The following is a 27468-nucleotide window of genomic DNA, read 5'->3' as shown; positions in this document are numbered from 1 at the left end:
GACAGCACTGGGCTTGGTGCGGGAAGCACGCCCAGAGACCGAGGCTCAGGAAGTTGTGACCACTTCTAAGCCACCCTGCCCAGTGGAGGAGGAGGACCAGAGCCCACCACCTATGGTACGGTCTTCATCTTCGTCCCTGGATGAGGCAGTCGTAGGCCCCTCTAGGTGAGTCCGCCAGATGACTTTAAGGATCACCAGGCCTTGCTTTGTTGAGTGGCAGAGAACTTGGGCCTGGAGGTGGAGGAGATGGCTGAGCTGATGGACACCCTATTCAACATCCTTTCGGCCTCTACCCTGACCCACCTTGTACTACTGGTGCATGACGGATGTGACAGTTGGATCACAGAAACCCCCTTGGGACTGCCAACTAATGTGCTGAGGTTACTTCTAACCCGTTTTCCCTGCCAGCTTGGGAACCTTGCCTCTTTTGAGCCGGTCACGCTAGCCTTCTATAAACCCAGACCCAGGTCTGAACTACGTCCCCCAAAGGCTGCAGGCTTAACTGAAAACAGCTTAAGAAGTGTTCCTGTCTCCAACACCCAGATGCCCAGTTCCCAATCGGGTCCAAATACAGGGTAAACTTATAAATTGTTCACCCTCTATAACACTGAAGGAGAGATATGCACACCTCTTCCCCTCCCCCCCCAGGTATTAATGCATACTCTGGGTTAATTAATAAGTAAAAAGTGATTTTATTAAATACAAAAAGTAGGATTTAAGTGGTTCCAACTAATAACAGACAGAACAAAGTAAATTACCAAACAAAATAAAACACAACACACAAGTCTAAACCTAATTCAGTAAGAAACTGAATATAGATGAAATCTCACCCTCAGAGATGTTCCAGTAAGCTTCTTTTACAGACTAGGCTCGTCCTAGTCTGGGTCCAGCAATCACTCACACCCCCGTGGTTACTATCCTTTCTTTCAGGTATCCTTGGGGGTGGAGAGGCTATCTCTTGAGCCAGCTGAAGACAAAATAGAGGGGTCTCCCAGGGGCTTAAATAGACTTTCTCTTGTGGGTGGAGACCCCCTCCTCTCTCTTATACAGAATCCAGCTCCAAGATGGAGTTTTGGAGTCACACGGGCAAGTCACATGTCCATGCATGACTCCGTTTTTACAGGCATTAGCCATTGCCCACATGCTATCTTGAATGTCTCCAGGAAGACTACTTATGTGGATTGGAAGTCTTCCAAGATCTACTGTCAGTTAAGTGTTTCTTGGTTGGGCACTTAATTTGCACATTCCTTTCTCAAGAAGCTGACCAAATGCTTTACTAAGGCTACTTAAACTGAGACAAGTACACAGCCAATATTCATAACTTCAAATACAAAAATACTACATGCATATGAATAGGATGAGTATATTCAGTAAATCATAACCTTTGCAGAGATATGTTACATGGCATATGTATCATAAAACATATTTCAGTTGTCATATTTACATTCATAAGCATATTTCCATAAAGCATTATGGGGTGCAACGTCACAACGAGGCCTTCAGAATTGCTAAGTCCATCTGGCAAAGCCCTTCCTCCATCCCTCCCACCTCAAAATGGGCCGAAAAGAAATACATTGTGCTGGCCAAAAGTTCTGAATATCTGTATACCCACCCTCCCCTCGGCTCACTGATGGTCTCAGTGGCCAGTGAGAAAGAAAAGCAGGGTTGGTCCAGCTCAACCCCAAAAAATAAAGAGACCAAACAACTGTACTTGTTTGGGAGGAAAATTTATTCTACCACCAGTTTACAGTTTTGGGTCGTAAATCATTAGGCCCTCTTGGGCCATTACATCTTTAATTTATGGGACTCCCTCCATAAGTTTAAGGAGTCCCTCCTGCAGGACTTGGCCCAAGAGTTTGATACTCTGGTGCAGGAAGGCAGTATGGCAGCCGAGTGCTCCCTGCAAATGTTGTGGGATGTGGCAAACTCGGCAGCCAGTGTGGTAGCGTCCGCTGTGGTGATGAGGCGCAGTTCCTGGCTTCAAACCATCCGACTCTCCCAGGAGATGCTGACCTCCATCCAAGACCTCCCATTTGATGGGAATGGTCTGTTCTCTGACCAAATAGATGCGAGACTGCATGGGCTGAAGGACAGCAGAGCCACCCTTTGCTTGCTGGGCGTGCACACACCGCAGTCGGCGCGTAAGCAGTTCTGTCCGCCTCCGCTGCCAAGGCCATGGCAGCCTCGTCCGGGGTCTGCTAGAAGAAGGGATAGAGACACTGGGTTCAGCCATCGCTGCTCTTCCACCACCCACGCAGCCCAGCCCAGCGAAACGGTCCGGAGGCCAGAAGCACTAGTTTTGAGAGCGTGCTCAAGAGCACCACCCCAGCCAATTCCCCAGATCTACCATTCCTTTTCCTCAACCGCCTCCACCCCTGCCGTCTGGCCTGTTTGTGGGTTACCTTGGACCCCTGGGTACTGGACATAGTATCTCCAGGCTATACCCTGCAATTTTCAGTGCCCCTTCCTCCCGCCCCCACACTTTCTCCATCCCTCTTCAGGGACCCTTCTCATGAGCAACTCCTCGTTCAGGAGGTCGAGAATTTTCTGTGCCTGGGGGCGGTAGAGGAGGTCCCTCGGGACATGAAAGGAAAGAGGTTCTACTCCCAGTACTTCCTAATCCCGAAAGTGAAAGGAGGCTTCAGACCCATCCTGGACCTGCATCACCTCAAGAAGTTGAAGTTTGGCATGGTTTCACTGGCCTCCATCATCCCCTCCCTGGATCCAGGAGACTGGTATACCACTCTCAACTTACGGGACATTTATTTCCACATTTCTATATTAGCGGGTCACAGGCGTGTCCTTCGCTTCATAGTGGGCAGGTGCCAGTTCCAGTTCACCGTGCTGCCTTTTGGCCTGACTTCATCCCCAAGGGTGTTCACAAAATGCATGGCACCAGTGGCAGCTTACCTAAGACGTCGAGGGGTCCAAATTTTCCCATATCTTGACGATGGGCTCATCAAGGGCAGGTCTCAGGAGCATGTGAAGAGGAGCCTTGATCTGGTTAATTCCACCTGCCACAATCTGGGCCTGTTAATAAATATAAAAAAAAGTCCCCATTAACGCTAGTCTAGCACATAGAATTCATCGGGGCGGTCCTCAACTCCATGCGAACCAGGCCCTTTCTCCTGGAGGCACGTTTTCAGGCCATGTTGGGCTTGATCTCCCACTTAAAGAGCTACCCGCTCACTATGGCCCACACCTGCCTACGTCTGATGGGCCACATGGCCACGTGCACATACATGGTCACCCATGCTCGGCTCCATTTACAACTTCTGCAAGCACGGCTGGCCTAAGTCTGTATCCCCAACAGACATGGGTTGGACCAGGGCCATTGGCTGCGGGACGATCTCGCCCTCTATATAAATGTCAGGGAACTCAGGGTGGTTTGCTTAGCTTGCCAGGCTTTCTTGCCCCACCTGATGTATTACATCAACAGGCAGGGCGGTGCCAGATCCTCAGCCCTTTGTCAAGAGGCACTCAGCCTTTGGGACTTTTGTATGCAGCATGCCATTCATCTGGTCGCCACCCACCTGTCAGGCACCATGAACATCTTGGCAGATTGCCTCAGTGGGACCTTCTCGTCTCGCCATGAATGGTCGCTCCATCCAGAGGTGGTCAACATAATCTTCCAGAGGTGGGGGACTCCCCAGGTGGACCTGTTCGAGTCCAGAACAGGAAGTGTCGTGTTCTGTTTCATTCGGTGTTTGGACAGAGGTTCCCTTTGGGATGCTTTCTTCATTCCATGGTCGGGAACACTGATGTATGTCTTCCCGCCAATGCCATTAATTCACAGGGTCCTCGTGAAAGTCAAGCAGGATAGGGCAACAGTTATCCTGGTAGCCCCTGCGTGGCCCTGTCAGCACTAGTTCAACATGTTGCTGAGCCTTTTGGCAGCCACCCCTCTTCCTCTGCCTCTTCAGCCGGATCTGCTGTCCCAGAACCACGGCAATCTGCTGCACCTGAACTTGGCAGTGTTGCATTTGACGGCTTGGCTACTGCATGGCTAAGCACGGATGAGCGGGCGTGATCGAGCAGTGTCCAGCAAATCTTGGTGGGTAGCAGGAAACCCTCCACCATGGCAACCTACCTGCCTACATGGAAACGGTTTGAATGCTGGGCCTCGGAGCGATGTCTTGGGGCTGAGCAGGCCTCACTGCAGGACATATTGGATTATCTGCTGCACCTCAAACTCCGAGGCTTGTCCCTCTCTTCGATCAAAGTCCACCTGGCTGCCATTTCAGCTTTGGATCCTCTGTTCCAAGGCAGGTCTCTTCACCCATCCTGTGATGATGCAGTTTTTGAAGGGTCTGGAGTGCCTCTAACCACACATCCGGGACCCGGTCCCCCACCGGGACCTGAATCTTGTGCCATCCAGGCTTCCTGTTCCCTCCTGCTTCTCTCCTGGAAGGTTTTGTTCCTGGTCGCCATAACATCAGCTCACAGGGTGTCTGAGATCATGGCGCTCACCTTGGAGCTGCCCTATATGGTCTTCTACAAGGACAAGGTCCAGCTGCGACCTTATCCAGCATTTCTGCCCAAGGTTGTTTCTCAGTTTCATACTGGCTAGGACATATACATCTATTGGAAGCCCCATGTGTCTGATGAGGAACACAGGCTTCACACCCTAGACATCAAGAGAGCTTTGGCATTTTACATAGATAGAACGAAGCCGTTCCGTAAGTCAGCGCAGTTGTTTGTTGCGGTGGCAGACAGGATGAAAGGTTGTCCAGTGTCTACACAGAGAATCTCATCATGGATTACGGCCTGCATCTGTTACTACTATGATCTGGCAAAGGTGCCCCTGCTGGCAATCATGATGGCATACTCAAAAAGGGCACAGGTGTCGATCCAAGAAATCTGTGGGGTCGCTATTTGGTCATCGCATTACGTGCTGACCCAGCAGCAGGCTTGAGACGATGCTGGCTTTGGCAGAGTTGTGCTGCAAGACTGTGAATTCCGAGCCCACCTCCGTTGATACTGCTTGTGAGTCACCTAGAATGGAATCGACGTAAGCAAGCACTCGAAGAAGAAAAAATGGTTACCCACCTTTTGTAATTGTTGTTCTTCAAGATGTGTTGCTCATGTCCATTCTATTACCTGCCCTCCTAGCCCTCTGTCGGAGTTGTTGGCAAGAAGGAACCGAGAGGGTGTAGGGCCAGTGGCGCCTGATATACTGATGCATGGGCGCGGCACTCAAGTGGGCGCCACGGCCGGCCCTACAGATACCGCTATGGCAAAAATCTCCAATGACTGCACACATCTGTGCACACACAGCTAGAATGGAATGGACATGAGCAACACATCTCGAAGAACAACAGGTACAAAAGATGGGTAGCTGTTTTTTCCCATTACAGTGATGATATTCCCAACTTAGCAAGACATAGCTATTGACTTTTAATTAATTTACTTGTACAGGAATAGATAGTGGGACAACGAACAGTGGTGGAGCCATCTGCTTTTCATTCCCTTGAAGTTAGGCGCGGAGCCAGGGACATGCGGAACACTTTGTTTATGTACACAGGGATGTTCCTTGAATCCTCCTGGGTGATCTTGATGAAACTTCCATGGAGGTATTCTGCAATCCTCTTCCAAAGGTTTCTGGAATGGCACCCCATAATCATGGGATGCTTTCCCATGCCCCTCTGCAGTAACGTCAGCAGGCTCCATGGCAGTAAACAGTCTAGTGGCATACAGGCCCAGGTGGCTTCTGGATGCCAGCAGCAGCACTCTCTGTGTCTTTATTACTCTCAGGAGTGAGAGATCAGCTAAAATCACCACAGCCTGTGAAAATGGTGCCAGTCAGTGCTATTGCCCTATACTCATAATTTCATGCAACCAAGCAATTCCCTTCTCATTTCCCTCACCCCTGGCGTGTCATACTCACTATGGCTGGAGCTATGAATAGTGCCTTACACACACACACACACACACACACACACACACACACTCCAAAGCAGAATCTTAACTTTTGCTTTCCATTGTGATTATACTTAAAATGTTATCTATGTGTTTTATCTGTACCTCCCGCTGTTGTGGCATGAAGGGGTTCCCCTTCCACACCCGCAGAATGCCTAATCCAGGCATGGAGGAGAGAGAAGAGGACTCAGGATGACATGTTCAGTGAGATCCTGCAAGCCAGTGCTGTGTCAGTCTGAGTGCTGAGGGCCTGGAGGGTGAGTATTGCAGACTTTATAGAGAAGGAAAGAGCAGGCAGGAGGAAGGCCCAGGAGTAGGAGAGGAAGATGCACCAGGACATAATGGGCTTCTCCGGCAGCAAACAGATGCTGCAGACGCTTGAGGACCTATAGATTCAACATTCCTGGTGTCGCCTCACTTTGCAATCCATGAAGAGCTCCAGTATAGTACCCTATACTCTCCCTCAACATTCCATGTGGCATCAGGGTACGCAGCCTTACCCCTACCGCGCCATAGCAGGGGACATTAAGAACAACCAGAGCTTCACATGCAGTGAGCTGAGAGTGTCATGGTTAATGTATGTGTAGCTAAAATGGACATGAATGTTCCTTCCCATTCTTTAACTTCTGTTCCATATATTTATATGGTTTTATATGCATTTGCTTTTAACTTGAACAAAATTTTTTGAAGTATTTTCATTACTCAGTAAAACAATATTGTATGGAAAATAATTCATCTTTAACAGTTCCCAACATATGCTAAGCATGCCTAGTGGTACTGAAAGCACCCACTTAGTTATTGTATGCTGTGACACAACTCCTAGGATCAGTGACAAACACATGGTAATAATCATAAATCTAAGGCAAGCACCACAAAATTAATAGGTGCATTGTCAGTTATATTCATAGATGTGCTCCAAGCATCATGCTATTCCAACAGGCCCCCAAACAGCAGGGCCAGGTAGAGCACAGTACAGCACAACGCGTTACTGTGGTTTACTGTTAAAGTGCTCTTTCAAAGCCTCTCTGAGCCATATAGCTCTGCTTTGAGCTCTTGTTCTAGCCCTTGTGTTCAAACTCCGCAGACAGCCTGAGCCACTCCACCTCCACCCTGGTGGCAACTTTTCCACCTTTGCTTCACAGATATTATGCACAACATAGCAGGCAGCTATAACCATTGGGATATTTTTCTCACAGAAATTCAGTCTTGTGAGTAAACAATGCCAGCGTCCTTTCAATCTACCAAAAGCACATTCAACTGTCATTCAGCACGGGCTGAGCCAATAGTTGGATCTTTCCTTGGTTCTGTTGAGCTGGCTGGTGTACAGCTTTATGAGCCAGCATATCAAGGGGTAGGCTGAGTCCCCCAGGATCACGACTGGCATTTCAATTTTGCCAGTGGTAATCCTGTAATCTGCCAGTCCTTGCTTATTGTTTTTAAGAATACTCCTGCGTTCTTAAAGATGCAAGCATCATGCATCTTCCCAGACCAGCCAACATTAATGTTGGTGAAGCATCCCTGGTGATCCATCAGCACTTGCATAACCACAGAAAAGTAAACCCTCTGTTTAGATGTACTCTGTGGCAAAGTACTCTGGTGCCAAAATAGGGATACACATGCCATCTCTCACTCCACTGCAGTTCTGGAACCCCATTGCTGCATATCCATCCATTATGTCCTGCACATTGCCATGAGTCTCAGTCCTGCATAGCAGGAGACTATCAATGGCCCTGCACACTTGCATGACAATGGTTCCCACAGTGGATTTTCCAACTCCAAAATGATTTCCCACTGACTGGTAGCAATCTGCTGTTTGCAAGTTTCTACAGTGCGATTAGCACTTGCTTCTCCACTGTCAATGCAGCTCTCATTCTGGTGTCCCTGGGGTGGAGGACTGGGGCAAGCTCAGCACACAGATCCAGGAATGTGCCCTGAGCATCCAAAAGTTCTGCAGCCACTGCTTTTCATCCTAAACCTGCATTATGATGCAGTTCCACCAGTCCAGGGCTTGTTTCTTGGGCCCAAAAGTGGTGCTGTACCTTTGCAGCTGCTCTGTGAATGCTACCAACAACCTTAAATTGGTTCTTGCTATGTCCCACAGCAACCTGTCCTCCAGGAAATCATCATGTTTCCAGCAGTTCATGCACCTCTGCAAATGCTGAAGGATCATGCATCCTGTGCCTGCAACACTCATGACAATAATGCAGAGTTGTGTGGGCTCTATGCGTCTGTAAGTGATGGCAGACAGTGACCAGTCCCATGTGGATTCATGGGATCTTAAAAATAGGCAAAAAAAATTATCGGATAGAGATAGCATTATGGAGTGGAGAAAGTTGCATGATGGGAACTTGACCCCACAGTCCCAGTCACCTCTGTGCGACTCGTTTCTGTGCCATCGTGCATTGCCAAAATGTCCCAAAAGACAGGACACTGGACGATGGCAAGTTGCACACTGGGATAACTACCTAACAGTGGTGCACCGCATAGTGTATCAAAAGAAGTACGCCTGGTGAGTACACAAAGCACTGACACAAGGAGACAAGTATGGATGCACACAAGCAATATACTAACTGCAGCGGCTTTATGCCAACATAACCTGAGTTAGCAAAAAGTTGTAGTGTGGACATGCCCTACGTCTTTGTCTATACTTAAAACTTATATTGGCATAGCTAGGTCAGTCAGGCATGTGTGAAAACCACACTCCCTTCGTGACATAGTTGTGCTGACAAACCCCCCAGTGTAGATGCAGCTATGTCAACAGAAGAGTGCTTCTGTTGGTGTAGCTAATGTTGTTTGGAGAGATTGTGTTCCTACACTGGCAGAAAAACTCCTTCTGTCAGTGTCTGCTGCATCGACACTAAGGGGATATCCCAGCATAGGCTGTGTAATGTAAACATAGTCTATATTAAATTGAATTTTTATTACAGATTTCATGCTATGATTTAACAAACATACTTAGGACTCTGGATCTTACCTACTATCAATTTCTCTTTGTAATTCTCATTAAGCTTCTATCGCATTCATAAAATAATATGGGCTCCCTCTAGCGGTCAATTTAACAACTGAAAATGTTGATATCTGTTAATCAAAAAGACTGTAGGCCCAAACCAGGAGCAAATAATTTATTATTTTTCCATCACATGATGTAGTTTTCCTATCACTGTTGCAGTTAAAAGGCCCTCTTGACTCCATCGCTGTTGTGTGGGATACTCTCTGAGTATCAAAGTGAAGATTTTCTTTTTCCCCTTTGTCATTTGGTGGATGTGAGGGAGGGTTGGAAAAAGAAGAATATGGGGCCCTATATGGCAGGTTACTATCTGGCTGAGTGTCCACTTTCTTTGAAGCTGTTTCACTAAAAGCACTGCTAGTTGCTTGATTTGAATGCCATATCATTCTCACTTCTGACTCTGTATGATCTGGCTGATCAAGAAAGGGGACGATAAAGAAGCACTTTAGGACAGATATTCTGTCTCTCTCCTTGGCTATTTAATGTGATTGCAAAAGTGAGATGGACAGGGTAGAAATTTTTACTTATTTTTACTAAGAAAAGATTTCTTCTTCCCCAGATTTTTCACTGTTGCTTCTACGCGGGAGGGTAAGCATCACTGTAAACCCCTGCCACACCCAATGGCTTATATATTCACACTGAAGGTAGTAACTGAAGTGCATTGTTCATCTTAGAATCTCCTATAGGTGGAAAATACAACCCCTCCCCCCACCCTTTTTCCTCACTGAGGAAGGTACCACTTTTTCAGTTCAGCAGTTTGCAGGGGGAGATGGTATCCCTTCTGGATTTTTTTCAGGCAGATAATTGTCTGCACTAAGTGTTTTTGTTGGTTCTTCAAAATTGTTCAATTTAATACACACAGAGTTGGAAGATGCTCCTGCATTTCAGACCTACACATCACTGTATGCTAGGATTGTTTCCTTTGTACAGCACCTTTTAAATATAAGATGGCTGTCGGCTATGGAGGCTGGGATGCGAGAGGATTCAAGATGGAGGATCCAGACTCCTCAGCCGCCAAGGCCAGAAAGCAAGATGTAGTGTGTGACAAAAACCCTAAATGAGGGAAATAAAATTTGTGAATGCAGGAAACTTAAAATGATGTGGGATTTATGTAAATAGGTAACTCTTTTTATGACCTTGTCTACCTTGGGCTTTTAGCAACTAGTGTAGGTGCATGTGGCAAATTGCCGGTATGATTATGATGGGTCCCGCGCTTCCACTCTTGGGTGGGGGAGGTTTCAGGGCGCAGCTTCCTGCCCCTGAACTAGGGTATCTACTGTCCCACTAGTAACCCAGAGAAGGATAGTGGAGAGGGAGGGCCTTAGGAATAGTGGTAAACCATTTGAACTAGTGCTTCCTTCCCCTGGGCTACTTTCCTCTCCTGCTCTTCAGCTTGTGGGACTTCCTGCCCTCTCTCTCTCTCTCTGCACAAGCCAGGTGTCTCTTTACCCAGGGTCTTGGTCTTCTAGCCAGCCCCGGCACTTCTCCAAACTCTCCGCTACTTCAACTCCTTCCCTTGGCTGATTGAAGCGGGGGTTTTTTATCAGGTGACTAGCTTCAGGTGCTTTTAATTAATCTAGAGAAACCGTTCTTCCCTCTACAGGGAATAAGGCTTCTCCTCATTCTGGGACCTACATATCTCTCCTATATCACTCTCCTGCTGCCTTCTGGCCATGCTGTATCACATGCACTAGTACAAACCCCTAGCATAGATATGATTTACACCAGGGCTCCTTACCTCAATTTCAAAGCAGGGTAAACTGCACCAGTGTGAATAATCCTGCATTTGTGTGAGTCAGGTCTGTAGAAAAGCAATGCACCAGTATAGCAACACTCGTGCTTAAAAATCCAGTGTGGGAAAGATGAGGCCTAAAAACCTCAGTTTCATGATTTTTTTATATTTATTGTAAATAATTTCCAACAGTGAAAGGGAAGGGGACATCAATTGTGTGCACAACATAGGTAACGAGACTCAAATGTGGGAAGTCCTTTTGAAATTAGAAACGTCTGAGAGGAACTTTTGCAGCAAGAAGGAGCTACCCTACTTTCTCTTAGAGATTTTATATTTGTTCTTTCTTTATAGCTTTCCTTGATCTAATTTAAGTTATCTAGACCAGGGGTTCTTAACCTTTTTCTTTCCAAGCCCCCCGTCCCCAACATGCTATAAAAACTCCACAGTCCACCTGTGTCACAACTGGTTTCCTGCATATAAAAGGCAGGGCCAGCGTTCGGGGGTAGCAAGCAGGGCAATTGCCTGGGGCCCCACACTACCAGGGGCCCTGTGAAGCTAAGTTGCTCAGGCTTCAGCTTCAGTCTGGGTGGTGGGACTTGGAACCCCAGGCTTCAGCCCCATGCGGTGGGGCTTCGGCTTTCTGCCCTGGGCTACAACAAGTCTAAGGCTGGCCCTGCTTGGCGGACCCTCTGAAACCTGCTCGGGGCCCCTCAGTGGACCCCGGACTGCTGCTTGAGAACCACTGATCTTGACTAAAGGGCCGTGCTTTGCTCTTTGTATGATACATCCTCTTGGGAGTGTATCTTTTTTTCTTGGGATGCTGTACATATGTCAGGGAATCAACTCAAGTGGGTTGAGTAGAAAGAATAGGTTGTTTTATACTCCTAAACTTTCCTATTTTATTCTGCCCATTGGTCTCATACGTGTAAAGGAAATGTACGTGTTATGTTAAAGAATTACTTTACCAAGTAGCAGTAACACTAGATTTGATCAATCACTATAAAGTAAGACAATGAATGACATTATGCTCGAGTGTAGTTGCACTAGATATTAACATTGCGCCAGAATTTGGCCTTTGTGTGAGCATTCCTGCAGTCTTCCATACTCTCCTAGTTCTAGAAATTATTGTAGGGTGGTTGTTGTTATTATTATTGATTATAACTGACACCACTGCAGGGGGACATCGTGAGCATTTTAGATATCTGGTAGCATACTCTGCGTACCATGAGTTGGAGACCAGTGCTAGAGGGACTCCAAGCACTATGCTGTATTAACTCTATCCCTTATTGTGAAATGGAAGAAATCCTATAGTCAGTCCTTCTCCAGGCCAAACTCCCGTTTGAAGATTATTTAATCTATTTAGTGTATCTGGGCATTTATATTATGTTCAGCACTGTAGTTTGTGCATGCAACAGGATTGGTTCTGTGTATTTTGCTGGAGGCTACACCAAGTACTGTAGATAACAAAAAAGGAATATTTCATGCTGTCATATATTAATAGTGTTGCTAATTTCCAACAGATGAATTGCAAGCTTCTGCTGGTGTTTGCTTTTCATTGTCAACCATATTTCCTGCCATTCATCATCTAGACAGAGCCATCCCTTGGGTACGGCAAATCGAGGCAACTGCCTCAGGCCCCGTGCTTTAGGGGGCGCCTGCGCTTCGTCAGAAGGTGGGCGCCTGGCGGGGAGGTGAGGCAGGAAGCGGGCGGGGTGAGGAGGTGAGTGGCAGGTAGGCAGGCGGGTGGTGGGGGTGGCGAAGAGCCCCCCCAACAACCTCTCCTTCCCCCCAATGCCTCCTGCCTGCCACAGATCAGCTGTTTTGCAGTGTCTGGAGGCGCTAGAGGGGGAGGGGAGAGGAGTGAGGGCGCAGCGTGCTCGTGGGAGGGGGTGGAGCGGGGGTGGAGCCTTGGGGGAAGGGGTGGAGTGGGGGCAGGGCCTGGGCAGAGCCAGGGGGGAGCACCTCCTGGCAGATAGAAACTCTGCACCTATGTCCCACACCCCCTCGGGACGGCCCTGCATCTAGAGTATAGGGTTTTACACCTTTTTTGGTACTCAGAGGAGTGTGTATATAGCTGATAGAATGAAGGAATATATATTTAACTTTTGTCCAATATTTACTGGTATAGTTGTGTGTCTGCTATTTTTAAGTCACTGTAAATGGGTAGGATGAATGGTTCTTGTCCTACATTAAGTCAGGTTATTTATAATGTCATTGGCAGTGCAGTAGCAGTTTGCTGATCTTTCCTATGCTGATATTCAGTAGGTACCTGAGATGTTCCTGTTCCAGGGGATTTTATGGGCCTGTGATTCCTTTCCTTTTTATGGTGCTATATTTATCACATACCCATTTTTATGTGACTTGATGTGAGCAGGCTGGTTAGCACCATTTGTTCTCTTTATGGCACAGAGTAGGGTTTTTACTGTGCAACTGTTAATGGGCGATTTATTTTAGTGTTTTTATGCTTGGGAGTGAATGAATCTTCATTGAACCTGGTGGGTGACACTGCTGCCCTTCATTCAGAGTAAATATCAGACACAGTCAAGCTCTTTTGTGGAACCAGAGAGCTGAAGCAATAGGAGCCATTACCCATAACACAAGCATGTAGCAAGGCTAGAGTAGATGCTGACTACATGTTGCCCAAGGGTTTGCCCTGGGACGGATACAGTAAACTGTGGGGCTGTGGCATGGATCAGTGGAACTGTGTGCGTGTCTGTGAGTGAGAGAAGCAGCAGAAACAAATAGAAGGACACAGAAGGAGCAAAGAAGCCTAGACACAGCCAAAGAAGCCCAGGTAGCATGACCCTGAGAAAAAAGCTGAGAGGGAGCTTTTGGGTACAGTGGTGGCTGAAAAGAGGCCTAGAACTGTGAGCAAAGAAATTGTTTCCTGTTTTTTGACTCCAGATATGTTCAGGACTGTGCACATTCTTTGTAAAACCTTGTAAACAAGATGGCATCAAAGAATACACCTGACTCCCTCAATTTCTCATAGCAGAAATGAACCACCAAACCCTGAAAATTAGCTAATTACTCAGGTCAGAAAGGAGTAAGAGTATGTGTGACCAGGGTCCCAGTGGGGGCCAGCTGAGGTCACTCAATTAGGGTGAACTGCAAAGAATGGGGCAGACAAATCCCAAAGCTCGTTGATAATTCAATACTTAAATTTTCCAAGCCAGCATAAAACAGCTTCTTTATTACCTTGCTGGTTATTCAGAAGTCCAAAACAACACAGTTCCCTTAAAGTACCCAGCCTCAGGCCTCCATCCAGGTACCTAAGTCAAATATGATGAGGATTCCTGTAAATCTTATTTCATCATATAAAAGAAAAGGTTCTACCAATCCTAAAGGATCGGACACGTTACCTCCCAGGTTAATGAATATTCTAGATCTTACCCAAATACACGCATATAGCCAATTCTTATTAACTAAACCAAAATCTATTAAAAAAGAAAAGAGAGAGTGTATAGGTTAAAAGATCAATATACATACAGACATGAGTTCAATTTTTGAAGTGCAGATACATAGCAGAGATGGCTAATGGGATTGGCTGGGTCATTACACATATTGAATCTATTTCCTTAAGTATCCTCACACCTTCTTGTCAACTGTCTAAATGGGTCATCTTGATTATCACTACAAAAGTTTTTTTTCTCCTGCTGATAGCTCATGTTAACTAATTAGCCTCTCACAGTTTATATGGTAACTTCCAACTTATCTGTAAGTATGTATGTGTGTATATATGTGTGTGTGTGTGTATGTAAGTATATGTCTTACTATATGTTCCATTGTATGCATCGGATGAGGTGGGCTGTAGCTTATGCTCTAATAAATTTGTCTCTAAGGTGCCGCAAGTACTCCTATTCTTTTTGCAGATACAGACTAACATGGCTGCTACTCTGAAACATAGCAGAGATGATAAGCTTTGTAGTTGCAAAGAGTTCCTTTAGAATTTAGTCCATAGGTTATAGTCCAATGTCCAATATCTTGTTCAGGGCATTCCATCTCAGGACTGGGATCTCAGTCCTTATGGCTTAAGTTTCCCTTGTATGAAGCCTCAAGCAGATCTGAGATGACAGAAGCAGGATCCAACTGTCTTTTATACAGTGTTCTAGCATCCACTTGACCACACAGTCCTGGGTAAACAATAGGCTTTTGATGTAACCTTCTGTTTTCTAAACACCACCAGTAATTAGTTACACAAATTAATATAGGGCAATTTATCCATTAGGCGTTTATCACAAACTTCAAAGAGACATATAGACAATGACATTACTTCACCCAAGATTTATCTAAGTGTTAGTATTCCCTTTTGATCTCTGAATTAATAGTTTTAGTGACAGAAAGGAATTGTCTGTTTACATGGCTAGCTTCTAAGATACACACAATTAGTATTACTTCTAACTCCTAACAATGTAGGTTTACATTTCAAATTTGTGCTGGAAATGGCCCACATGCTGATCACTTTAGATAAGCTATTACCAGCAGGACAGTGGGGTGGGAGGAGGTATTGTTTCATATTCTCTGTGTGTATATAAAGTCTGCTGCAGTTTCCACGGTACACATCTGATGAAGTGAGCTGTGGCTCACGAAAGCTCATGCTCAAATAAATTGGTTAGTCTCTAAGGTGCCACAAGTACTCCTTTTCTTTTTGCGAATACAGACTAACACGGCTGTTCCTCTGAAACCTGTCATTTAGCATGCAATGACCCTAATTATCATTTGCATACCTTTTTAACATGTCTTTAAAGGTCGGCTTCCGGTCATTCAGCCTGCAAGCTGTTTAACCCTTTCTGGGCATGAGTTATATTTTGTATAAGATTTGTTGCAATTATATAACAATGGTAGCAATAATTATTTGCATGGTTATATTTTAATTAGACAATGTCACAATATGATACAATCAATTTGTGTATAAAGTAAAGTAATTCAGAATACTGTCAAGATACAGTACAGGGAAACAAAAAATGACATGTACAGGATGCAAAGATGCAAACAATTATACTCACTAGAGATGACTGCAAACCACAAAATTCCACTATGGATCCGGAGTTCCAGCATCCCAAAGCTAGAGAATGTTCACATTTGAGGTTTTGGTTTTGTTGTAACGTGGTTCATTGGATAAGGCACAGTGGACTTGGGAGTCATGAGACTTAAGTTCTACTTCGTGTTCTGCACTGAGTCTTTATTTGACATTTGGTAAGTCACTTGGGGCCTGATTCTGTCACCGTTTCTCTTGTAAAGAAGTACCTTTCTATAGAAATAGTTTTATGGTACTACGCAACATGGGAAAAACTAAGCAGCAGAATCAGACCCTTAACCTCTGTTTCAGAGTAGCAGCCGTGTTAGTCTGTATCTGCAAAAAGAAAAGGAGTACTTGTGGCACCTTAGAGACTAACCAATTTATTTGAACATAAGCTTTTGTGAGCCTCATTTTCCAAAATCCTTAGGTTTTGGGGGTCTGGGCCAAGGCAAATGAGCAATCCCAAGGTAGCAGTGAGTCAGTGAGAAAATGAAATTCTTTCAGAGCAACTACAAAATGGGGGGGGGGGGGGGAAGGGGGGAAGAACAGTATTCCTGAGGAAATGTGTGAAAGAGAAAGTACCCTACTGAGAAGCAAAGAGCCAAGAGGAAGAATAATTACAAGGGAAGAAGGGAGGGGACAATATTTGTTTGAGAGATCAAAAAGTTGGGTTTATCTGGCCTTCATTTAATTTTAATCTGCCACTCTAGATAATGAGTTTGTCAGGAGTTACTTTGTATTAATTCAAAGCCCTAAAAAAAACCCATTGTAATCCTTTCTTCAAATTTTATGTGTGTTTTTATGCTATTATTTATATGGAATTATTTAAAAATTTCTAATAACAAAGTAGCTTACTTATCAAGATTTAACAAAGAGACAGGGCTACATGCATATCCCTTTAGATGAGATCATTGTTTTGATCACTGAGATACACAAGATCCGTGTACAAGGTATGTCTTTACTATACACTATTTCAGTTTCTATTATTGGTTTATTTACTGAGTCCTATTATTCTGTTGATGGGATAACAGCAAAAGACAGAGAAATTAGTTGTCTCTCAGCTGTAATGCAGAGTACGTGGATTTCCTACAAAATACCTCAAAGAAAGTTTCCATCAAGGACACTTTTCCAACTGTCAGTTTCTGCTTTCTTTGATGCTAGAATGGGGTCTGGAGAGGAAAACTTCTGGCTATGTATTGAGTTCCTTTGGGTATTGTGGGAAAGAAGAGAAGTCACAGGATCTGCAATGGTGTAGGGGTTTGGAGGCTCAATCCCAGTGACCAAAAGGGATTGGGCCTTTCTCAGGTCCCACCATTTTTACACATTACACCTGATTTACACTAGAGTAATGAGATCACAGTCAGGCCCATTGTTCTTAAATAATACCAAGAAATTATTTTTCTCTTGTCATTGTTTGTTTTGGTGTTAATACAATAGGCCTTTATGTTCCATTATTTGCCAGTAGGTGGCTGTCAAGTCCAATACAATAATTAATTGCCTCCTGACTTCAGAAATGCATTATGCAAAAATCACTGCTTGAACCGCCTGTTTCTCTTTGAAGTTTCGCAAAAAGAAAAGGAGTACTTGTGGCACCTTAGAGACTAACCAATTTATTTGAGCATGAGCTTTCGTGAGCTACAGCTCACTTCATCGGATGCATACCGTGGAAACTGTCAAATCCAGACTCCAGCGAGAAACTGCTGAATTGGAATTCATTTGCAAATTGGATACTATTAATTTAGGCTTAAATAGAGACTGGGAGTGGCTAAGTCATTATGCAAGGTAGCCTGTTTCCTCTTGTTTTTTCCTACCCCCCCCCCCCCCACCCAGATGTTCTGGTTTAACTTGGATTTAAACTTGGAGAGTGGTCAGTTTAGATGAGCTATTACCAGCAGGAGAGTGAGTTTGTGTGTGTATGGGGGTGGGGGGGATGTGAGAAAACCTGGATTTGTGCAGGAAATAGCCCGACTTGATTATGTAAAGAGTTGTCACTTTGGATGGGCTAGCACCAGCAGGAGAGTGAATTTGTGTGGGGGGGTGGAGGGTGAGAAAACCTGGATTTGTGCTGGAAATGGCCCACCTGATGATCACTTTAGATAAGCTATTACCAGCAGGACAGTGGGGTGGGAGGAGGTATTGTTTCATATTCTCTGTGTATATATAAAGTCTGCTGCAGTTTCCACGGTATGCATCCGATGAAGTGAGCTGTAGCTCACGAAAGCTCATGCTCAAATAAATTGGTTAGTCTCTAAGGTGCCACAAGTACTCCTTTTCTTTTTGCGAATACAGACTAACACGGCTGTTACTCTGAAAACTGTATAGATTAACCACTGAGCTAGGATACTTGTCACTTGAGTAATTAAAACATTGATCAGAGGGTTTTTAAACATCAATTGTGTGCAATTATATAGTAGTATAATCGCCATCAGGAGTTCTGTAGAGCTCATTGTTAAAACAATTACAAAGCTCTGTACATTTCTTACAGCATTAACAGTTTCAATCTATTAGTTAACTGAATTTGTTAATTTAAATGTATAGATAATCTACAGCATAGTTTATTTTCATAACATTTAAATAAATCTGCTTCTGGACTTGTGATTCTGCTAGAGAACAATAACTGGAAGGGTTTTACTTTTTAGAAGGGAAGTATTACTGGATACCTTTCCATTGTACTGTCTTGTATTTTATCATATTTCAGTTGGACCTCTAGTGAATGGGCCAAAATACTTTCATATAAATATATGTCCTTTGATATTGTAGATGTTTGTATTGTGTTACTAAATTTATTGTAGTAAATGTCAGATTAAACTGAAAGGGAATTTTTTTAGCCTGTCAGAACACAGGGATGCTGTACACTTACTGATTCATTGCTGCACATGCTTCAGTTATACATTCCCCTGTGCTTTGACTCAGCAGTTGGAATTTGCATCATTACAGTATAGACATTTCTCTATATCCAAACAGTATGCAAATCCCTATATTCTGGTTGAAAGCTATTAGTCAGTGAAAGCAGAGGGATTTGGATAATCTCTGCTCTGCTCTGATTGGCATTGGTGCTCTTCATCCATATGCTCACAGCAAACAGTATCATTAAAACTTCTGGCCGCCTGCTGTCACCCAACTCCAAATATTAAATACATTTTTTATTTTTAAAGGAATTACTCTTCAGGGCATATTTCTCAAGAGGTGTACGTCTGCTCTCTGGAGTTAAGGGGAGTAGCACGGAGAGGAGGATTTCAGAGTGGAGGTGGCCAGGCCATGGTGGTTGTGGGAAAGGCTATGCCAGTCAAAGCAGAGGGATTTATAGTATTCATGCAGAGAATGCAGGTGTGAAGAGTTGAAAAGCACATTTCAGGAAAATAACAGCTTGAGGGAATTCCCTGCTAACTCAGTAATAACTACACCCAGGGTTTATAAACACCCAGCCACCAGCCGTCATGTTAATTTAGCTCAGGAGACTGTTATACTTTGTCAACAGGAAGCACCCACAAATTATCATTTAAAAGGGTAATTTAAAAATAAAGCAAGGAAAAAACCCTTTTATGCTGTCTCTATACACCATAAAGAAGAAAACCCCAATGTTTTAAATATCCATGAATGGGATGAAATTTCCTAGTTGTCTGCAAGGAGTGAAAATCCCAATTTCACACAGTAGAGAAACTAAAGGTTGACACAAATGGGGGTAAATGGCATCTCATACACAGAAGGCAGTACCTGGAGAGTATATGTTTGATCCACTGGATCCATAACGGAATCCAGCAAGAGAGACGGGATATAATGGAAGAAGAAAATGATCTCTGATTATAGAAAGATACAAATTCCAGTTCTAGAAGGGCATAAACAGCAATCTTGCTTTTCTGTTGTAATTAATTGGGCAAATCAAGCCAGGATTTAATCATCCATTTTTGGCAGCCCCAAATGCAAAATTTGAGACTATGAAAAGGCAAGCGTCTTCTGTCTTTAGAAAGTGTCTCTCTAGAGAGTGCCAAAGGGGTTTCTCTGCTAGTCCAAATTAATCACACAAATCGCTGTTCTGTCAACTTAATTTCCTTAGGTACTGCTGTAAACTGAGCAGCAACTGCTGAAGTGGACAGAATCAGTGAGACATGATAATTATTTTAATAAGTGGAATTCAGTCTAAAAAATGAAATCAGAAGTTTCTTTAAAACCTATATTAATTTGTCAACCATGGGAGAAAAATTATCTATTTCCATATAGTAACAAATAACCAAAGGTAAATGCAAACTGTCACCAGCTTCTATTAAAGGCAAATGATGGTTGCGTGGGTACCAGAATGATATGATTTGAGGCGTGTCTCCTGGAGCCTTTGCCAGGTATACAAATTACTTACATACATTTATAATTTACTTCCCCCCATGTCAGCCAGACTAAGCAGAGAATTTTTTAAAAAATCTGGTTGGTTTTAAAAAAAAGACTCTTGTCTTCAAATATATTTAGAGAGATATATTGCTGCAATACATTACAATGTGATTTAATAACTCCTTGGGAAAGAGCCAATTAGTATAGAAAACTGGAGACCAATTGCCTCCGTCAGCAGGAATTCCAGAAATTAAATGATTTATTAATGGCAGACATATTTCTAACAATATTCAGCACAGATGTACTGGATTGTTTCCCTCCTTTTACAGCTATGTCCTCAGGTGCTGATTTTTTTTAAGCTAAGCAGATTTGAGCCTGGCTCAGTATATGGATAGGAGTCCTCCAAGGAAAATATGGGATCATGCTGGAAGAGGGGCTGATTCATGATATCACACTTCCCTCTAAGTCAGTATTGAGTTATTGCCCCTGCCTGATATTGGGTGGTAGTGCTGGATTTGTTTTTTGTTTTTTAATTAGAGTTAAAATTAGAGTCTTGATCACTTGTGGTCTTGGGTGGTTTGTCCTTTTCAAATTTCAGTTTGGGTAATTACTTTGTCTATCTAAAACTTCCTTGTAATTTCAGTTGGATACAGTCAAACTGTTTTTGTAGTGATGCTGTGTGCTGCTGAAACAGCTGCTGTTTTCTACTGAAGAGGTGGCTGAATGTCAATGGTTCAGGGAAGAGTGAAATGTACTTGGGCATCTAAACATCTTAGAGATGGATATAAATCTAATCTCTATATCTGGAATATATACTACAAGATTTGGAATGTTCAAAAACTAATAGACATTTGGGACCCAATCCTGAAAACAAATAAGCACATGCTTAGATTTAAGCATGACTTAAGTGTTTGAAGGATGCAGGTTTTGGATTTGAATTTTGCAGCATGAACCTCTCTTGGTCATTCATTCATGTGTGTACAAACACACAAAGATGTAAAAGTGTTGCAGAATCCCACAATATGGAAAGAGCTGTATAAATGTAGGCCCTTTATATTATTTGGGGTATTTATATAAAGCTTTTAATCCTATAATGCGTGCATTGTTAAAATCTTAGATTTGTTTTGCTTTGTTGTAATGCTGTAATAATGTAATACAAGAATTCCAAAACTGAGAGACAAAAGCTACTTGTGTGTGTAAGAGCTCCACCTTTCCTCCAATTCTTCATAGACTATTTAATGATTATCCAATCTCCCCATAATTGTTTATACAATTTAGTTGCAGAACTGATTGCACCTCCAAGAGGCACAGAACAGAACTTGCAGTCCAAGGGAGAGGGGCTCGGATGGCTTTAAGACACCTTTGTACCCTCCTGATCCTGGGCTGCTTTGGGGTGTGGAACAGTCTCTGTCATTAAGTTATACAGGCCAGAGGGGCTGTTTAAATTATACACTATGGGTTGCAGCATTGCCTGGAATCTCTGTAACACTGAATGCTGTGGCTCCTTCCCCATCAATCCTTAGTATATCCCCTATACCAAGGCTTGTGAGGGGGTCCTTGAAAAACAGCCTTATGGCTGTCTTATGTACCTGGATTGCAGGAGTGATGCCTGCCTGCACTAGGGGAATCCTCCAACAGCCAGCATTGGGGCTTTATGCCACTCTGGCCCATCTACCTGATATGAAGGGAACCAGAGCAAGGATGAGGATCTCACCTATGTATACAATTTTACCCCCTATTTCATAATTTTAAAGTCCTACATGCCAAAAACAACTATGCGATCTGTACTAACTAATAAATGCATGATGGTAGTACTGTGAGATCCAAATGGTTCTACAGAATGGAAAATATCAACTTGAAAGCAATGTTTCCTACTGAGGAGCTCAGTGTCTGATGACTGCAGCTATGATACATTCTGTCATTGAAAGCTCCAAGCACTACTAGATCACCAGTATAACAGTAAGTCTGGTTATATTAATATGAATAGAAAAGCCCCTGACATTTTGGGGAATTTTTGTAAAATATATCAGGTTGAAATGGGAATATTTAATTAGTTCTTATGCAGGAGTTCCATTAAAAAAAATAAAAGTTCAGCACTTTAAAATATGTGCAACTCTTAACCAACCAACCAACATTATTGCAAGTATTCAGATGAAACCTCCCCTGGATGTAACTTTCATATATATAAAATCACAGAGCTCATATTTTTCAAAATTGTGGGCCTCAAGTTGTCTCAAGCTGAGCACACAAAATTAAGGCACCCAGAGTCACTAATCAGTTTTGATAATCTTGCTCCTGAAGTAATAGCTTATCCATTCCTTTTTACCTTTGACTGTAAGATTTCTTACAATGGGGACAAGTTACAATATTGACCTTAATTTGAAAGAGGAGTTATGTGGTAAAAAATGTATACAAGTGAACACGTTATTCTAATTTTGACCTACTCAGGATCTGAACCAAAATTTCCAGCGTTTACATAGAAATAGATTAACTTATCTGTCTTCTGAAGGATTTTTTTTAATAAGTGCAAAACTATAACAATTTTAAGGTTGATATTTCTCATGTCCTTGTATCTAAACAAAAAGGTAAATCAATACAGTTTAATAAAGATAATTTATGTTCCTAGATGTGAAAGCAAATTTATCTTGAATTATTTAATTTTTTAAGAATGAGTTATTAGTGTTTGAGGACATCAAACGTGTATGCAGTTTTGGTGAGCATTTTCTACTCTATTCACAGCAGTATTGTCATGCACTTATTAGTACAGATTGCATAAAATTGTTTTTGGCATTTAGGACTTTAAAATGATGAAATATTAACTGTCCAAGCACAGGCAGCAGTCTGAGTTCTACACAAGTTTGTGTGTGTGTGAAATTTAGTCTATAGACTAAAATATAGGGATATGTTTGCATTTACCCTAATTGTGAGCTCAACTGTAAAAAGTCTGTGAATGTTCATAAGATGTCATAATAACCTCTAATAATAAATGTTGATGGGAAAATTGGACTGAAATAGTCCAAACAAAAAGACCTACTGATATAACTCAAGGACTGCATTAAGATCATGCCTGGTAAACAAGAAAATGTGGGTCTGGAAACTAACGAACCAAAACTGGAGTGTTGGATATTAGGCCTAATTGGTGGACAAAATAATGAGGGGATGGGTTATTCCATCCATTGCTTCCTTTTTAGGTCCTTAAAGAAAGAGACATTGGAGGGGGAAATACAGAAAAATGGATGGAGGTTACTAGAGTGAGTTTCAACATCATGACTGACACCCCATGGTCTCCTGCGATCCTCAGCCTTCGTCATCCTGATCCTGAAAGATGTCCTGACCTGACCAGGCCACAGAGAGGTACCACTGGGATTCATCTGGAGTAGGTAGAGGTGACAAACACCACATGGGATGAAATGGGATACAACTTTAACAGCGCCAACAGCTCCAGATCATATCTACGAACTTCTTTTTTACCCAGGTCAGTTATCATCTTTGATACCATCTGAGAAACTGTCAAACAAGGGTTTTTGTCCTTATAAAAGCTCTCTTCAACTAACGGGAAGGGGAGCAAGGGATATTGCTAAAATGAAAGCCTTACTTTAATACTTTACATTTCAAATGCTGTTTTTCCTTCTTTTCTGTATCTAATAGAAGATTAAAAGGATTTTTAATGGGGTGTTTGCCATGGTACTAAGCAGACTGAGGTCTCTGTATACTAAACTCTGAACCTTGTTTAAAACTGTTTTAATGTTGGACTGTGAGAGAGTCATCTTAACATCTTTGACCCTTTGGACCCATATATTCCATCTAAACTAATATATTTTATTGCCCCAGTCCTGCTTTCAGGGAACATAACATCTGGCACAACACTCACATAAATCTGCACACATACAGGGGGCTGGATCCATTTCCTGCTGTAAAGTCACTGATTTAAACAGTTACTCTAGGAATGAATTTGGCCCATGATCTTTATCATAGCAGCTGTGCAGAGACATATGTTTCATACAAGATCACCTGTTTATTATTTTGATAATTCCTTGCTTTACTGAAAAAAGAAAGTTGATGGAATTCAGAGGCTTATTAAAGCTTAACTTTGTCCCTTTATAAGATGAAACCTATTTAAACAAGACAACTAGGCACATTACCTAAAAGGTGACTTGCAAATGGAAAAAAAGTTTTTCCCTCTTTGCTTCATGATAACATATAACAAAGGCCTGAAAAGTGTTTCTGCGCACCCCTCAACTGCTTTTTTAACCTTAAAAATTCAGATTTTGTCTATCCTGAAACACTACGGATGACTAGAAAGCTAGCAGGTTAGCCAGAGTAGAAATGTATACCAAGGAAGTGAAACCTCATTGAAGGGGAATTTATTTTTGATTGTTTAAAACTTTGTTTTTTGTTAACGCCTTTTTAACTTAAAACATTTCCTCTCAAATGTTTAAGTTAAATAGATGTTAACAGAAAACAAAGTTTTAAACCATCATAATAAAAATTTCAGAGGGGTAGCCGTGTTAGTCTGTTTCAGCAAAAACAATGAGGAGTCTTGTGGCATCTAATAAATTTGTTAGTCTTTAAGGTGCCACAAGACTCATAGTTATTAAGATCAGAAGGGACCATTATGATCATCTAGTCTGACCTGCACAATGCAGGCCACTGAATCTCACCCACCCACTCCTGCAATAAACCTCTCACCTATGTCTGAGCTATTGAAGTCCTCAAATCATGGTTGAAAGACTTCGAGGTGCAGAGAATCCTCCAGCAAGTGACTCGTACCCTATGCTGCAGAGGAAGGCGAAAAACCCCCAGGGCCTCTTCCAATCTGCCCTGGAGGAAAATTCCTTCCCGACCCCAAATATGGTGATCAACTCGTTTATAATAAAAAAAAGTTCCCTTTCAACATATCCCTTTAATTAAGAGCTAAGGAAGCATCTGAGTCATTCTTGTCAACCAACAAAAATTGGTAAAACAAGACCTCACATTTCTAAGGTGAAAAACAAGCAGAAAGAAACTTTAAAAGAAGGACTTTTCAGGATCTATTAATGCATAATTATAAAAATAAGGGGGTCAAAAACCAGATTCCTCCTCCTTTCAGATCTCTCTTAGCATCACAATAGTGTATCTAATCAAAGCTTTAGTATTGTTCCCTGTAATTCTGGTTGGATGAATAATGCTTTCAGATACAACTGCACTGGCAATATTGATTTAGAAGCTGAGTGTTTTCCTGCGTGAGTCATTCTCTGTGGAATTGTGTGGCCTATACCGAGGTACAAAGCTTTAAGGGGAACATCTTGGTCAGGTGCTATATAGCACGATTTTAATGAGTTCCTGTAATGACATCCTTCCTTCTTCATAAGAAGAAATATTACATAACGCATGTGCTCAGGTATTATTTTTACTTACTGAGTCAGAAATAATTTCTCAGTCTCAGATCAATGCTCAGCAGCAGTAAGTTTCTGTACGGATCCCACTTAATTTCCTTTATTTGCATGTTGCCTTGGCTATTCCACATTTAGTTTGCTCTCTTCCCCATGTTTAAGAAATAGAAACCAATGGTTGTAATCGATTCCCCCTGCCTGGATTCTCTGGGAACAGGCTGGGTCGGGATCAGCACAGGAGAAAAAGGGAGGGGCTCTTTCTTCCGGGCTTCTACAGCAGGAGGTTTCCTGAGCCGGCAGGGGCAGGCAGCTGTCCGCTGCCAGAGAAAGCCTTGGAACAGTGGCGCGCAGCCCCGGGAGAGCGAGTCGTCTTCCCCCTCCCCCGTACCCCCATGCTGGGAAATAGCCCTTCTACCCCGACCTGCTCCCCCTGCAATAAAAGACGCCCCTAAAGCGAGACCCCCAAGAGTGCCCCGCCCGCGAGACTCTCCCTAGGGGGGCGTTCCCTCCCCAGCGCGGGCCCCCGAGGAAGCCCCCTTTCCACCGCCAGACCCCCACCCCGCAAAGGGAGACCCCGCGTCCCCAGGAAGGAGCCCTCGATCCCCGTCTGAGACCCCCTCCCCACAGTGAGACCCAGAGAGCTGCGCTAGGGCTCCTCTAGGGGCCCTATTACGGGAGGAGGTAGCGCAGCCCCGACCTTGTCCCTGGGCCTCCCTGGGGAGCGGCGGCCTCTCCCCTCCCCCGTAGCCGAGCCCGCCCCTCTCCCAGCCTCCTCCGCGGCTCCCCCTCCCCTTGTCCCCAGCCCGTGGAGCCGCCGCAGCCTGACTCGCCGCAGCTACCTCTCGTCCTGCCCCGGTCGCCCAGGAGACCCCGGCCCTGTGCAGCCACCCCGGACCCGGTTCTCGTCAGCCTGCGCTGCCCGCGGAGCCGCCATGAGCTGGGGCGCGGAGCTGTGGGTGAGTCGCTGCTGGCGCCTCATTGTGTCTGGGATTCACCCGCTCCTAGTCTGCCGAGGGACTCCCGGGGGAGCGGGGCCGGGGGCTGGCGGGCTTTTGTTAGGCTGCCGAGAGGAGGGACAGGCCCGTGGCCCTCCCGCCCCCTGGCAACCGGGCCGAGGCGCTTGGGGATGGGCAGCGGGGAGCACTGGGGAGGGGGCGGGTGGGCCGAGAGGGCAGCGGGGAGCACTGGGGAGGGGGCGGGTGGGCTGAGAGGGCAGTGGGGAGCCATGGGGATGGGCCATGGGGAGGGGAATGGAGGAAGAGGGCTTGGCTGGGCACTGAGGAAGTCTGGGGAGGAGGATTGGGATGGGAAGGGGAGGTTGGGGATGGGCAGTGAGGGGGACTGGGATGGGAAGGGGAGGTTGGGGATGGGTAGTGAGGGGGACTGGGATGGGAAGGGGAGGTTGGGGATGGGCAGTGAGGGGGATTGGAGATAGCATGACAGTTGGGGGCTGGATATTGGGCTGGGAATAGGATAGTGCTGGGCAGTGGGTAGGTGCTTGGTGGCGATTTATGGGGCTCTAGGAGAGTGCTGCATCCGAATTTCTAGTGCCCATCACTACAGTGGCTAAGCAATGGTAATGAGTGGCAGCTGGGGGAAAGTGGCATTGGGGATGGCTGTAAGTGCCTTTAGAGTAGTCTTTTGTGAACCACAACAGTATATCAACAAACAAATTTTTTTGGTGAGCAAGGACAGGGGTGAAAAGGACTTTCCAGTTTGTTCAGTCCCTTTTTGTGTGAGTCAGTTGTGCCTGGTATCCTGTGTCAGGGGATTCAGAGAATGCTGAGCTGCTGGGGATGGGCTAGCAGTAGATAGCAGGAGGTGCTGTGGTGAAGAAGAGAGATTAGTGAGTAATGTAAGTAAAGTCTGATCCTGCGTGTATTTAGGCACCTGAGCAGTCCCATAGAATTTGGAGACAACTCACATCCGTAAAGCTACTCTCCTGTATTTGCAGGATCAGAACCTTAGTTACTTAAATGGGGGATTGAAGAGAGAGGGACTATTTCTATACAGGCCTATTGATGGCACATAATTGTCAGAACAGTTCACTGTTTTTGAAAAAAGAAGAGTCCCACAAGCAAATAATTTTGAGGTGTGT

At 44.1% G+C, this 27468-nt stretch overlaps 1 protein-coding gene and 1 long non-coding RNA gene across 5 annotated transcripts in view; one reads left to right on the top strand and one right to left on the bottom strand.

The window, feature by feature from the left end:
- Positions 1-725: 725 nt before the first annotated feature.
- On the bottom strand, positions 726-26349 carry LOC125641785 (uncharacterized). Its single transcript, XR_007358148.2, has 3 exons — positions 26210-26349; positions 2911-3030; positions 726-2198 (listed from the first exon to the last, which is right to left on the bottom strand). It is a non-coding gene; the product is annotated as an uncharacterized LOC125641785 (long non-coding RNA).
- FNBP1L (formin binding protein 1 like) overlaps positions 26193-27468 on the top strand; it is a 96740-nt gene continuing 95464 nt past the window's right edge. For all 4 annotated transcript variants that reach the window (XM_075131620.1, XM_048862199.2, XM_048862197.2 and 1 more), the window contains exon 1: positions 26193-26326. In XM_075131620.1, the coding sequence (XP_074987721.1) occupies positions 26303-26326 (24 nt within the window). In that variant the 5' untranslated portion in view covers positions 26193-26302. The remainder of the gene's footprint in view (positions 26327-27468) is intronic.

The sequence above is a fragment of the Caretta caretta genome, chromosome 8 (assembly GCF_965140235.1).
Source record: "Caretta caretta isolate rCarCar2 chromosome 8, rCarCar1.hap1, whole genome shotgun sequence".
Lineage (NCBI taxonomy): Eukaryota > Metazoa > Chordata > Testudines > Cheloniidae > Caretta > Caretta caretta.
The sequence above is the reverse complement of the archived record's forward strand: the minus strand, read 5'-3'. Positions and strand labels throughout refer to the sequence as shown.